The sequence below is a fragment of the Phalaenopsis equestris genome, unplaced genomic scaffold (assembly GCF_001263595.1).
Source record: "Phalaenopsis equestris unplaced genomic scaffold, ASM126359v1 Scaffold000662, whole genome shotgun sequence".
Classification (NCBI taxonomy): domain Eukaryota; kingdom Viridiplantae; phylum Streptophyta; class Magnoliopsida; order Asparagales; family Orchidaceae; genus Phalaenopsis; species Phalaenopsis equestris.
This window is the reverse complement of record NW_018165102.1, coordinates 71,253-86,266: the sequence shown is the minus strand read 5'-3', so window position 1 is coordinate 86,266 and position 15,014 is coordinate 71,253. Positions and strand designations below refer to the sequence as shown.

Below are 15,014 nucleotides of genomic sequence, written 5' to 3'. Positions count from 1 at the left end.
ATTTATCGAGCCATAAAACAATGGAACTTTTCTACTTTAACCCCTACTGATCCTTTATACGATGTACACAAATTAAGAGAATTTTAAAAATAATATACGATTTATGGTTGCCTTTTTTTAAACTAGCAGAAGAATCAAACCATATCCTCATGCGGAGACCACCTAAGCGTTTAACCAATTGTTACATTACACGTGTCTTTTGGAGAACCTCTTCCCGACGCTCCACCCCCTACTAGAACCTCAAGTGTAGAAGCCATAAAACTGATCTCTTGTATCTTGGCTCCAGAATCGGAATCCTACAAAGCATAAACTGCATTTTTCTTCTGTCACCTGCTTCCATGGAGTGTCTAGGTCACGTGCGGGCAGCCGCACACTCTCTTCCATTCTGCGACTGGAAATGCCAGAGGCGACTCGCTGCGGCCGACCAGTGGCCGCTGCTCTGGAAGAGAAAACGTTCGATTCGGCCTCTTCCGCTATTACGCGCCTTCGGGCCGACGACGGAGGTGAAGGGAGTGGAGGAATTTGCTGATGAGGAGGATTATATTAAGGCCGGCGGCAGTGAGCTCTTCTTTGTTCAAATGCAGGAGCGGAAGCCTATGGAAAAGCAAACCAAAATTTCAGACAAAGTCCACTCTTTCTCTACTGCAAATTTCTGAGTTTTTTTTTCTTAATTTTCTTAGTATGGCTTTTCAGCTCTAGTTAACGATTTATTTTTAATACCCATCGAAGGATTACAATGCCTGGTTAAAATTTAATGTATTAGTAAAGAAGGTCACTTAGTTTGAATGATTCTATATTGTTTCATTGCACTTATTTCCTGATGATATTTAAGGCCCATGGCCGTTTTTGCGATGATCTTCAGCTTCAGCTCGATCCTTCTTCTTCTTTTTTTCCCTTTTTTTTGTTTTTGGTCAAGGTCAAATTGTTATGCTGTAGTCTTGTATGGATTTATCCCTCTCTGTTCTCTTGGCTGATTCTGCTCGGGCTTCATTTGTTTCTGCTGTTCTGCAGTTTTGTTTTCTTGAGAATAGATTTCTTTCACTTAAATTTTATGTTTAAAAAGTTTTCAACAAGCATTACTATGAGAACATTTTTTAAGAAATTATCATTGTGCCTTTGCAACTTCTTAACATATGAGATGATTTATACAATTTTTACATAAGTATGATCATCTAATTTAGCTGTGCTATAAAAGCATAATGTAGCCTTAATCTTGTTTTACAGACTTTGTCTTCTCCATTTCTATGTATTTGAAGCTTGATTGAATTATATGGCATCCTGCAGCTACAAATGATTTCTTCTGGCATTCCTATGCTGGATTTAATCGTGATTGGGTGCGGTCCGGCTGGCATGTCGCTGGCAGCAGAGGTGGCTAAAACTGGATTAAGAGTAGGACTTATTGGTCCCGACCTTCCATTTACAAATAACTATGGTGTATGGGAGGATGAGTTTAAAGGTATTATCCATCACTTGGGTAATTTTGAATTTATGGTCTACTTCAGCTTATTGTATAAAAATTGATCTTAATTTGTAGAACTAAATGAAAACATGCCACTCAAGAGGATTCAATGGAGAAAAAAGGAGTCATGTAGCTGACCCCACGTAGTGGGATTAAGGCTTAGTTGTTGTTGTTGTGGTCTACTTCAGCTTATAAATTGTAGGGTGGTTTTTGATGATTATATGATTTATAGTGTTCAATGTAAAATGATTTAAAAATCTAATGTATCGATAAAATACACTACAATTTATAGAAATAACTGTATGTGCAAATATGATATCTAATTCTAGAGTCTTTGATGGATTGCTATTGGCTAGTGATAGAAATATTAATATTAGAATCCCTCATAATTAGTAATACCCTGTACTATTTAACAAAGAGGGAGAAACCTTCGCCTATTTTATCCGAATATCCAAAGATTACATTTTAAATTAGGGACCTCAATTTCAATAATTGTTTTTTTCATTGAAAGTGTGATAACTTTAAGTTATAGAGAAATAAATAATAATAATAATAATAATAATAATAATAATAATAATTGAATAGGTGAGTCCCTAAGGTTTCATCATTAGATGTTGAAGAAGTTATCATTTCATTCGAATAGACTGACAGAGTGGGAGCGAGAAAAAGAGCAGGGAGGTCGAGTGTTAGAACAAGGAATAAGATGGAAAGTAGTCATCGCTTGCGTGCGTAGGAGACTTCAACCCTTGCACTGTTGATGGAAGAAACCCTAGCCGAGGGAAGAGGAAGCACCATGACTTTGTAAATTTTGAAGGAGAGAAGGGAGTCGGCTCGAGGTAAATCCTAGTCGAGCAAAATTGGTACGAAAATGAAGGAGGAGGAAGGATTCCGTGTGCTGTGCTGGGTCGAGCAAAGAGCAAAAAGGAGGAAAAGGAGCTCGTGGCTGTGCTAGGTAAGGGAGATTGTATCAAACTCTGTAAGTACGCGAGTAATCTGACTTTTTTATAAGTTTTAGTTATATCAATTTAACTAATAAAAAAATTATAATAGTAGCATTTAATTGTATATTAATTTAAAAATAAATATTGTAAGTAGATTTTATGGGAAATAGGAGCTTTACATATGAGTTGATCGAACCGTGTGAGAAAGACGAATTCCAAGCTAGTTGGATGTTGAGCCCGAATTTAAGCAAGGTTTTGGTTTTAGTTTTTGAGTTTTTTCTATATTAAATTAATGTGCACTTAAGGAGTTAATATGGTATAATGCTATTTGAATCGGGTTGTAGATGTGGAAGGATTTTTAGATTTTAGAACAATAATCATACAAGCTACTAATAAAGTTAAATGTTAGGATATAAGTTTTAAATAGTATAAATTAAATTAATTTAAACTTGTTATGTTATTAACATTAAAATGTTATGAATAAAAGTCAAGTATCATAAATGGAAGGTTTTGGTGAGAAAAAATATTGACATGAGCAACTTTTAATGAGGTAAGAATTTGTATATTTTACTTATATGAGATATTTTGTTTAATAAATTAAGATGTTATTTAGTATATATTTATATAATAAATATAAATCAGGGTTTAATGTGAGTGTTAATTAAAAAATTTAAAAGGCGAATTTAAGGGAAAAAGAAATGCATTCAGGCTTCAATTGTATAATTATATTTCTAAATTTTAGTAATTTTCATTATTTTTAAATGTATGCATGATTTCATTGATGTTATGTTCCGGTGAGATTTAAATTATTACAAATTATTCTTATTATTAGGTAGAAAAAATATGGATGTTAAACAATTAAATTATAATTTTCCTAAGATGAGTTTTTATGACTGCATGATGTGTAAATTTTAGTATAAATACATTTATTAGGTTTTTTCATGAACTATAAATTTAATAAATGTTCATTTTATTGGTAAATAAATATAAGTTCTCATATGATATCTCATTAGAATGTATGATATCAAGAATGAAGTAGTATATCTATGAGTGATTGTATGTGCATTTTTATGAGGAGTTTATTCCCTTATGATACAGATAGGGGACGACAATGTAGCCGCGCTCTTAGATGTTATCCTATCATTGTGATGTGTAGAACCCCAAAAAATTTCTTACCGATGAGAGAATATCTGTCAGGGATGAGTAAAAAATTTCATACCTTAAAGAATCATAAATTAAAATAATAATTGTTGTGCCGATGAGATAATATCGACCAAAAGCGTATTAGAATATATTTTGATTACGCTTTTGAGATAGGTTTGAATATTAAGAACATAAAATAAAAATAAATTTAAATATTAAATCTTGAAGAATATAATTAAAGTAAATGCATATTAAATTTTAGATTATTATATGTCTTTTAGAGTGAAATATGAAAGACCAACATGTATTTTATTTTCTTTTCGTACTATAGTTTAGAAGTATAATTACTCATAGGTTATCTTCAGATAAATTATTTTATTATTTTATTATTTTTTTAGGCTTTAAGATTTTGAATAAAATGAATATAAGAGAAAAAAATGTGTACAGAAGACGAGGTCAGCAACTTGAATGGTAATTATTTTTCTTTGGTCAATTTAATTACTTTCTTTAGCAGTAGATTTCCATTAATAGTTAGATATTAAACTGTTAGTGATAGAAATAAAATAATTATGAAATATGAATGTTATGAATACGTACTTTAGATTATTATAAGTCTTTTAGAGTGAAATATGAAAGACCAACATGCATTTTATTTTCTTTTCGTACTATAGTTTAGAAGAGTAATTACTCATATGTTATCTTTAGATAAATTATTTTATTATTTTATTATTTTTTTAGGCTTTAAGATTTTGAATAAAATGAATAGAAGAGAAAAACATGTGTACAGAAGACGAGGTCAGCAACTTAAATGGTAATTATTTTTATCTGCTCAATTTCATTACTTTCTTTAGCAGTAGATTTCCATTAATAGTTAGATATTAAACTGTTAGTGATAGAGATAAAATAATACAAAATTGATTCTATTGTCATTTCGTCTGCTTCCGTTCTGGTTAATTCCAAACTTTCGATCGGTTCATGAAAAAAATGGTATCAAAGCTAGATTTAGATTAAACAACATAAATCTTAATGAAAGAAACATTATAATGATTGAATTAAGTTATAAATAATAAAACTTCAAATTTTAGTTGAGTCTAATTAAATTATTTGGTTGTTATTTCAGTTATAGATAGTCATAAGAAAGATGTCAGAGATGATAATGTAGAATTTGATATATCCCATTATATTATTGTCAATATTGATGCTTTTACAGAGATCATAATCGTAGTGACTCAGATGATTATGAACTCTCAGTCTTGGTCCATATCTAGTGGCGGAGGTCAGATGGACAAGTATTGAAACCATTTCAGGATATGAGACTATCTCTCTTTTCTGGAGGAGAATGTCTAGTGGATACTGATAACTGGCTATTTAAAATATAGCAAATTATAGATGGGATGTCTTGTCTACCAAAGAGAAGGGTTGCACTTGCCACTTTTGCTTTTTAAGGAGAAACAGAGTGATGGTGGCAAGGACAAATGTAGAAGAAGTTTCGAAAAGAACCATCCACTTAGTGCGGTGGGAGGAGTTTTTGGCAACTTTTTGAGACTGATCATACCAATGTCAACCAGGAGAAAAATGCATGACAAGCTTATCTGGTTGGTACAAGGTGATCGTTCGATAAGATGATATAAGGCTGAGTTCACTATGCTTTTGAGGTATGCACCCCAGTTGGTTCCAAATACTGAGGAGAAATGTCACATGCTTTTTCCTGGGTTGAATGATTCAATTAGACAACCACTAATACTTGAGAGTGAGGACTATTCAGTGCTAGTGGAAAGGGCTAGATGTGTAGAAATTGATTTTCAACAAACTCAGATGCGTAAAAACATACACAAGAGGAAGAGTTTGAAAGAAGTGACACCAACAATTCATTCTGAAGAGTTTAATGAGAACAAAATAAAGTCCTACACTGATGGAGTTAGTAATCAAGCTGACAACAACAATATTGAGCCCTATGTTGTGTGTGAAGCAAAATCATGGTGCATGTCTATTTGGTTTGGAGTTGTGTTATTTATAAATACAACTTTGACATCAGATGAGGAATTATCCTAATGCTGCTCAGAGATCCACATCAAATGCTAACTCAGGAAGGGATTTAATTTAAGGCAATATCCAGGAGGGATATATTTTTGGAAGTGGTCAACAGAGGATGACAAAAGCCGATATTGTTGCCACTGATATTGACGCATAGAGTTTGATGGAAGATTTATCTAATGGGTGTTGTTCTATTTATCTTATGCTGTGTTACTTATAGGTATTTTTTGTTGAATTTTATCATAGATATTAGATTTATCACATATGATTTAATTATTTCTTAAGAAGAAGACTTGTTATTGCTTTATGGTTCATTACTTAATGATTAGTTAGTGTGAATTTCATGAATTTAGAGGATGAAATTTTTATAAGGAAGGGATATTGTAAAAATTTTAATTTATAAATATATAAATTTTTAAATAAATAAATAATATTATTAATAATAATTTTATAGGTGCGTCCTTAAAGTTTCATATTTAGGAGTTGAAGAAGTTGTTGTTTCATTTGAACAAGCTGACAGAGAGAGCGAGAGAAAGAGATGGAAGATCGGAGTGGGAACAAAGAAGATGGAAAGAAATTACCGCTTGCGTGCATGGGAGACTTTGACTCTTCCGCTCTCCCAATGAAAGAATCCCTAGCCGAGAGAAGAGGAAGAATTACGACTTCATCGAGGAGCTTTGCATTTTATGTTATTTTCGACCGAGGAAAGGGCATCATGCATGCCGAACCCTAACTAAGGAGAGGATGGGGAAGGAGATCAACTCATCGTGCAAGTTAATGTCGAGCCATGCTCGAAGGAAGATGAACTTGAAGGAAGACGAAGAGAAGGCGTGCAGCTTTGTCGAGAGAAGCAGACAAAATGGTTGAACGGGGCAGCGATTGGTCTGTGCAATGAAGTTGAATTAAATACGAAGTTATAGAGGAGGAAGAGAAAAGGGCTACACCGAGCAAACCCTAGTTTAGCGGCTCTGGTGCGAAGAGGAAGGAGAAAGGATCCCATTGGTGTGCGAGATAAGGGGGACCTAACCGAACTCTACAAGAAGGCGAGTAATCCAATTTTCGTAAGTTTTAATTTGATAAATTTGGTTAATAAAAATGTTATACTACTAACATTTCATGATTTATTAACTTAAAAATAAATATTGGAAGTAGAAGATTTTATGGGAAAGAAGATCTTCGCATGTGAGCTGATCGAGCCATGCGATAAAGACAAATTCTGAGCGCGTAGAAGGTTGTGCTAAGCATTTAGGGTTTAGTTTTTGAGTTTATCTATATTAAATTGGTGTTCGCTTAAGAAATTAATATGGGATTATGTTAATTGAAATCAAGATGTAGAAGTGGAAAGATATTTAGATTTTAGAACAAGGAAGAATCAGACCGAGCCATTAATAAAGATAAATATTAGCATTTAAACATTTAAATAATATAAATTAAATTAATTAAATATGTTATGATTTTAACATTAAAATTTTATGAATACAAATTAGGTATCATAAGTGAAATGTTTTGTTGGGAAGAAATATTGATCTGAGCAATTTTTAATAAGGTAAGAATTTGGATTTTTTTTTATGTGAGATATTTTGCTTAATTAATTAAGATGGTATTAATTAGATATTACTATAATAAATGTAAATCAGTGATTAATTGCAACGAGTGTTAATTAATAACTTGAAAAGGGGAATTCAAGGGTAAAAGAAAGACATTCAGGCTTGAAGTGAATAGTTATAGTTCTAAATTTCATTAATTCCTCTATTTTTAAATGTATACTTGATTCTATTTATGTTATGTTCCAGTAAGATTTAGATTATAACAGATTCTTCATTTTATTAGATTAAAAAAATGGCATTATAGTTTTTCTAAGAAGATATGATATGTAGATTCCAGTATAAGTGCTTTTATCAGTTTATTGCATGTCATATGAATTTAATAAATATGTATTTTATTAGTAGATAAATATAAGTTTTCTTAAAATATGTCTCATAAGAATGTATGATATGAACAATGAAGTAGTGGTTCTATGAGTGCTTGTATGTGCTTTCTTAAGAAGAGTTCAACTCCTTATGTTACAGGTAGAGACCACCAATATACTCTTGGGCGTAAATGTTATCCTACCACTAAGATAATTGTGATGTTTATATCGCCAACTGCTGTGTCGATGTGAGAATATCTGTCAGGAGCGAGTAAAAATTTTTTTTTCTCAAAAAATCATGTAAATTAGATCACGAACCACCGTGCTGATAGAATAATATTAATCAGTGGTGTATTAAGCTATGTTTGATGGTGTTTCTAAGATATATGTGAATGTTAATAATATGAAATAAAAGTAAAGTTAAAGGTAAAACTTGGAAGAGTATAATAAAGTTAATGCATTTTAAAGTTTTAAGTTATTTCTATTGAGTAAATGTCATGGACACATACTTTAGATTATTATAATATCTTCTATAATGAAATATGAAAGACTAACATGCATATTATTTTCTTTTCTTTGGGATACTGAAGTTTAGAAGTGTGATTTTTTCCGGGGTTATCTTTAGATAAATCATTATATAGTTTTAATATTTTTCTTAGGTTTTAAATTTTTGAATATGATGAATAGTTTTTAAATTTTTGAATGTGATGAATAGAAGTGGAACCAATATAAAAAACATGGCAGAGTCAACAACCTGAAAGGTAACTATTTTTATGTAGTCAATTTAATTGTTTTTTTAAGTGGCTCTTTCAATTAATAGTTAGAAATTAAACTTTTAATGATAGAAATAGAATAGCAGAAAATTTAATCCCACCGTCCAACGGAAAATTAAACTACACCGACACATCATCATCTAATGGAAACTTAGATTCTCCAAGTCTCTTACCAGCATCATAAAAGATCTATTATAATTTATGTTTTTAATATTGTATTGATGTATTTTCTAATTGATGCTAAGAAATTTGTTTGTAATGTTCAACTTACACAAGTGGAATCAGTTCAACCAGCTAAGCTTTGTAATTTTCTTCCTTTAATTTTTATTATATAAAAAATATAATCTCTTTTTTGTATATTTGCATATTTTCATTAAACACTACGATGATATTATTGTAATTGATTTTCTACCTTGTAATAATCAAGGTTCAAACATATACTATTTAATTTAGATATTTGTGGATCATTTAATCTTCTCTCATATTAGTTAAAGATAAGTGTAAACTATATTTCATTTTATTAGGGAGGCTCATGACTGCTTAAAAAGCACTATAATCTAGTTTGTGCTGTTACATTTTTATCAATTGATACTTGTTGGTTTGGCATTTTCAAAGATAAAATTTTTTTTCTAGAAAGTTATCTGGGCCGTTGTTTTTTTTTCCCTCTTTTCTTTTAGTTGCTAATAACGAATCATGCTAATCTCTAGATAACTAATATATTTGGCAGAAATGGCATCTCAATATCTATAATCTTTGATATGTCATTGGCCAATCAGGTCACATCTTCTAAGATAACCTGACAGCCACTAACTCAACGAATGAGACAATTCTTAGGAGAAACTCTCAGATGTTCTCTTTCTGACTTAATCTCACTCCAAATTTCACTTTATTTATCATTTGTTTCTTATTTATCATTCCTATTCTTCTATATATTGTCTTTAACCTCACAGCCTTTTTACTAGTGATTGTTCGCCACTCATTCATTATTTCTACATTAATAAACTATGATTATTTACTGCTTGCTTGCTTTGTCACATGCCTTTTTAATTTTGTTCTTTGTCACCACTACTTCACATTAAATTTGTTTTTGCCAGCATCACAAGTTGAACAATTTGGAGGGAAGCCTTGTAAGCTCAATTCTCAGAGTATATATATCTTTGTAGTATATTCTTAATATATAATATGCAAGACTACGCATTGCCATAAAATAGCTTAATTATATATGAATATTTTTATTTGTTCTAGAATGTTTGATGAGATTCGTCTAGAAGAATTATATGAACTGAGATTATTAGAACCTGCAGAGTAAGTAGTTGTTTTTATATATTATTAATTTTGGTTAAAATTAAAATTTTCCTTATTTATATTTATTTTTTGCGAGACAGATCTTGGTTATGATAAGTGTATCTCTTTTTGATGTTTGATTTGGTGCATTATGTCCAACAAGAATGTCTTGTTTTCAAATTCTAGTACCTATGGTGTTTGCATGAGTTTAATACAAATAGCGTAATTATTATAAAGAAAAGTTCCTTCAATTACCAAACCAAAAAGAAATAAAATATACCAGACAAGATATCAATGTTCCCGTGAAGTCTCATATGGAATAATGAAGGAAAGCGGTCCCAATCCAACCTGTTAGGTTTGAGGATAGAGTATGATACTTTTATTGATGGGAAAAGGGATATAAATACATATTACATGATTCAAATAAAAGGAAAGGTATAAATTTAGAAATAACTTGGAAATACATAAATATGGAAACAAAAAATAAAGCAAGCAAATAAAAGTTAATAATAATTGCAACAGTAATTAGCCTAATAATTAGGCTAATAATCTTAATACTCCCCCTCAAGTTGAAGCATAGATGTCCATCATGTTCAACTTAGATTTGAAGTCATCTAACAGTGGTCGGGAATGATTCTTGACAAAATTATCTACTAATTGGCCATTAGATGAGACAAATGGAATACAAATTTCCTCTGAATTGAGCTTCTTAATGAAGTTCCTGTCAATCTTCACATGCTTGGTTTGATCATGCTGGATCGAATTATGGGCAATACTAATGACAACTTTATTGTCATAGAATAGCTAGAAGAGTAGAGACTGACATATGCAATTCACGGAGCACAATGCGTAACCAATGAGCTTCACAGATACTGATGCGCGATTTTTGTGGTGCGCTGCAAATATCTTTTAATACTACTATATGCACGCGACAACACAAATAGTAAATATGCAGTTCAATCACAATAAAATAAATTCAGTGTAAATAGTTTTATATTTTAAAATCTTTAGGTGCTAAATCATAATAATAATGCAAGTATACGTATCGCTCAAGTAATAAATGACTCTAATAGAGTCCTAAATATCGATCCCACAAGGATTTGAAAATTCTTATGATTATAATGTAAAACATAATACTCAAATTACAAAAACTTAAGTACGCAAAACAAATCTAAAGTAAAGTAACTGTATGCTAAATGAAATGCAGTTAAAAGAACTAGGTTAACTAAGCTATTTGCTAAACTTCAAAAGTAAACTTCTTAATACTAAACAAAATTTTGTAACAAAGAGTTCAAATTTAAGAAAACATCATTCTCCTTTACAATAAGTTTATGGATTGTGAAGTGATTAAAATCATTTAAAATATATATAAAATTGTATTATGTCAAATAGGAGCAATCCTATTCTTTACCATCTGAGAGTGCATAAAAAACATCAACTAATCCAGAGTTTGGTCCCTAAATCCGTGGTTAGGTTTAGATGATACTGACTGTCGCTCCAGAGCTCTCACTTCTCCATACCCTAAGGGCAAACAATCTCGTTTTAGTTTCCAAACAACTGGGCCAAATTAGAGATTTTTGTCTGTCACCCTAAAATCTTCAATTCTACGCCCATCAAAGTACATTTTCCTATTTATTTGCACTCAACCGCATGGACTTCATTCTCACCTATGAAATTGAATGCGACTCTTATCTTGTTGTAGAAAACATAGCTCTTTTGGATCTTATGTTTCTTAATAAATTTTAACATTTTAATTGACCAAATCGAAAAGTAAATGAAGATCAAAGTTTGAATCATCACAATTTATTGACATTTAAAACATTTTATAAAAAAATTAACTCTTTACAAAATTATATCCCATTGTAAGGAGAAGGATAAAGAAGACTATTCAGAATTCATGAGAAGATAAGATAAAAAATAGATTTTATATATATAAAAAAAAGTTTAGAAAATGAAGAAAGAAAGGAACAAAAAATTATCTCACACCCCGTCTTAAGCAAATCCCTTGAAGTTTCCTTTAAGCATTTTCTCTCTTTACAATCACTCTCAATTCTGTCTTAGAAATGTAATGAAGAAGAAATTTCCCACCTTCCCTCTCCCCTTACAATTCTAGAAGAAAATCTCTCTCAAGCCACTCTCTCTCTTTCTCGCAAACCTCACGCCCCCCTTACTCTCTAGACTCCCCTCTTTTAATTAGGGTCAGCCTTCCTTTCAAAAAAAATTCAAAATTCTCTCCTTTTTTTTCTCAAAAGGCACTCCCCTTCACACCAAGAGATAAGCCCCTTCATCAAGAGACATATCTTTTCATTCAAGAGCCTTTCTAAAGTGTCTAGATGCATTGAATCACTCCATGGGGAGTTTGAATTGATTGGAACTTTCTAGAACCGCTAAAAAATAGTCAATATCCGCCTTACTCCGTCCTAATTCGTCTCTGGCGCCTCAGGCACAGTGTATTGAAGTTCTGCATTGTTCAGTGGATTTTGGCTCCTCTGGCTCCAATTCCGGAGCTTCTGGTGCCGCTTCTCTATAAAATGACGCTTCTATCGCCAGCTCTCTGTATAATAACGCCTCTAACGCCAATTCTGGCGCCAGAATGCTGAAAAGCTCCATTTTGACTCCAATTTTTTTCCTTTTTGTTTTTTTTGCTTCAAATGATTAAAATCGATATACCTGCAATAAAATATGAAAATACATTTATTTAAAGTCCAATATCACCAAATTTAAGCATAAAATGTATACATAAAATTGCATTTTTTTTTGTGCATCAAAATCTTCCAAACTTAAATGTTACTTGTCCTCCATGAATAAGGACCGTTGGCGCCAACTACAAGAAGCTCTTGATCTTGCTTTTTTGTTAAATTTTAAGCAAGTGTTGTTTTTCCATACCACGCGTGAATGTAACAGGCTGCTCTTTTTTTTCTTAGTGCACCCTTAGTGATTCCTTTGTTTTGATGCATGTAGAGGATGATAGAGAATTGCTTACCATACGAGTAGATGATAGGTCTTTTTTTTATATTTCATAGATGCATGCATGCACATTTTTCTTTCCTTTTTAAAATAGTAATGCAAATGCATATTTTCACGAAAATATCTTCTTTTTCAATAGAATTCACATGAGGTTTCCTTCTTGAAATGTCACATTTTTCCTTAACATATTCACTTGTGCCTTATATTTGTGATTCTGCTTAGTAACCTCCTTTCCAACATCCTCATAGAGTTTCTGAATCTCGTGAACCCGTTCTTCAGTTTTCTCACCGATCTTTGATGTTGGCAGGAGTGGTACCAATTCAAGTGGCGTGAGCGGGTCGCGCCTATAAATAATCTCGAACGGAATGCGTCTTGTAGTTCGACTTACGAATATGTTGTATTCAAACTGAGCAAAATTAGATCTCACTGCTTAATGCTCTTTCCCACAAAGCACTTCAGAAGATTTCCTAGGGTTCTGTTATTTACCTCTGTCTGGCTGTTGGTTTGGGGTGAGTTGCTAAGCTAAGTTGGAGTTTGGCAACTGATATCCCCCACAGGGTCCTCGAGAAGTGGCTCATAAATTTGACGTCTTTGTCGAAAATGATGGTTCATAGAATTCCGTGCAGCCTTACGATCTCTCTAAAGTACAAGTCAGACATATGTGATGCGTCCAGTGTCTGGTGGTAGGGTGTGGAATGTGCCGTCTTCAAGAAACAGTCTAGAACCACCATCATGGAAATTCTTGTTACACTAAGTTCGTGGAAGTCTTACCACAAAGTCCATGCTAACGTCTACCCATGCTGCCTCTTGTACTGATAATGGAGTATACAATTTTGCATTTTTCCCTTTGGTCGTTGTCATATGGAAAACCTTGCACTATCTGACGTATTGCTCCATATCTCCTGTCAATCAAGGATAAAAGAAGTGCTCTCTCATGAGTGTGAGAGTTTTCTTCCCACAAAATGATTTGTTAATTCTCCATTGTGGCACTCTTGAATAATGACCTCCCTCATCGAGCACTTAGGAATGCACATCTTACTCTGGTAGAATAAGTACCCATCGACTATGTTGGACAACTTCGCAGGCTACTTCTGACATTGCTCTTAGATCTCCTTGAAGTCTTCTTCTACCTCATTCAAGTTCCTTACAATCGCAACACCCACAACTCGAGTCTGCATTGACGTGATTAACAGGCGACGACAACTCAGTGCATCTGCTACGCAGTTCTTTCTCCCTGTGTTTTGCTTAAGCACGAACTCGAACGATGTTAAAACCTCCACCCAAGTGGAGTGTCGTCACTTCCGTGTGCTTTGGTTGCTTAGAAATTTCAAGGCTTCGTGATATGTAAACAGCGTGAATTTGCTTGTCAACATGTAATCACTCTAGTTCTCAAGAGCTCTTACAATAGCATAAAATTCCTTGTCGTATGTTGAGTATCTCTTTCTGGAATCATTCAGCTTTTCACTAAAAAGGCGATGAGATGACCTGCCAAGCTCAGCACCATCCCTATTATAAAAATCACTAAAGATGACTTCTTGGCATCACAAATAATTTTCTTACTCTTTGCTGTTCATCTTATATTTTTAACAATTTTCTAAGCTTTTACGTTTCAACCAATTTTTATAACAAAATTTCTTATATTTTATCTTTCCTTGCACATTATTTTTTCACCATCAATTATTTTTATTTATTAAAATTTTCTCTTTTAATTCTGCAAGTCATCTTATGTCACTTGTTTAATAGTGAGAGTTATTTTATCTCACATTGAATTAGCATTTTTATGAACATCCTAATTCTTAAAATCTTGAAGTTTGGTCATAAAAATACTTTTTATTTGTCTTTTAAGTTTGCCCACCTAATTCTATGATAATGTTTCATTGTGTTTTTTTGAAACTCTTTATCTTAAAATAAAAAATTAACAATCGATATTACATACTTAAATTTTCATTTGGACCGACCATACAATTTTTACATTTTCGACAATCTCTTTTTCTCATAAAAAATAATCAATTTGAATTTTATTAGATCTATCACTACCGTTGCCGGTCCCAAGCCCGGATGAGAAAAGTGGAGGATTGCGTTAGGTAGTCGACAGCCAGCGTAAAACTTGTCGAAAAAATCATGACATGAATCCTTTTGATCATTGTGTAAGTGCTAGGGCGTCCCCTGGAAGCGACGCGTTGTATAGCCTGAATACAGTGAAAAGTGTGCAAGGGCCGCTACACCGACGCCCGGGTGTAGTGTTAAATAAGCAAGGGTTCCCACATTACGGGCGAAATGCGGGTAAAGAAGTTAGTCCATAAAACTAAGGAAACTAATATTAGGATATGATCTTGGAATATAGACACTCTCAATGGTAAATTAATGGAATTAGTTGATATTATGATTCATAGGAAAATTAATATCTTATGTATTCAAGAAACTAAGTGGGTGGGAGAAAAGGCTAAGGAGATTGATAATGTAGGTTTTAAACTTTGGTATTCAGATAAGAGATCTTTCTTTTC

The 15,014-nt window shown here is 32.4% G+C and overlaps 1 protein-coding gene across 1 annotated transcript in view; it reads left to right on the top strand.

Moving 5' to 3' along the window:
* Positions 1-267: 267 nt before the first annotated feature.
* The window catches only part of LOC110030128 (lycopene epsilon cyclase, chloroplastic), a 48,568-nt gene continuing 33,821 nt past the window's right edge, over positions 268-15,014 (top strand). The window contains exons 1-2 of the mRNA XM_020732704.1: positions 268-626; positions 1,285-1,456. Of these exons, the coding sequence (XP_020588363.1) occupies positions 339-626; positions 1,285-1,456 (460 nt within the window). The 5' untranslated portion in view covers positions 268-338. The remainder of the gene's footprint in view (positions 627-1,284; positions 1,457-15,014) is intronic.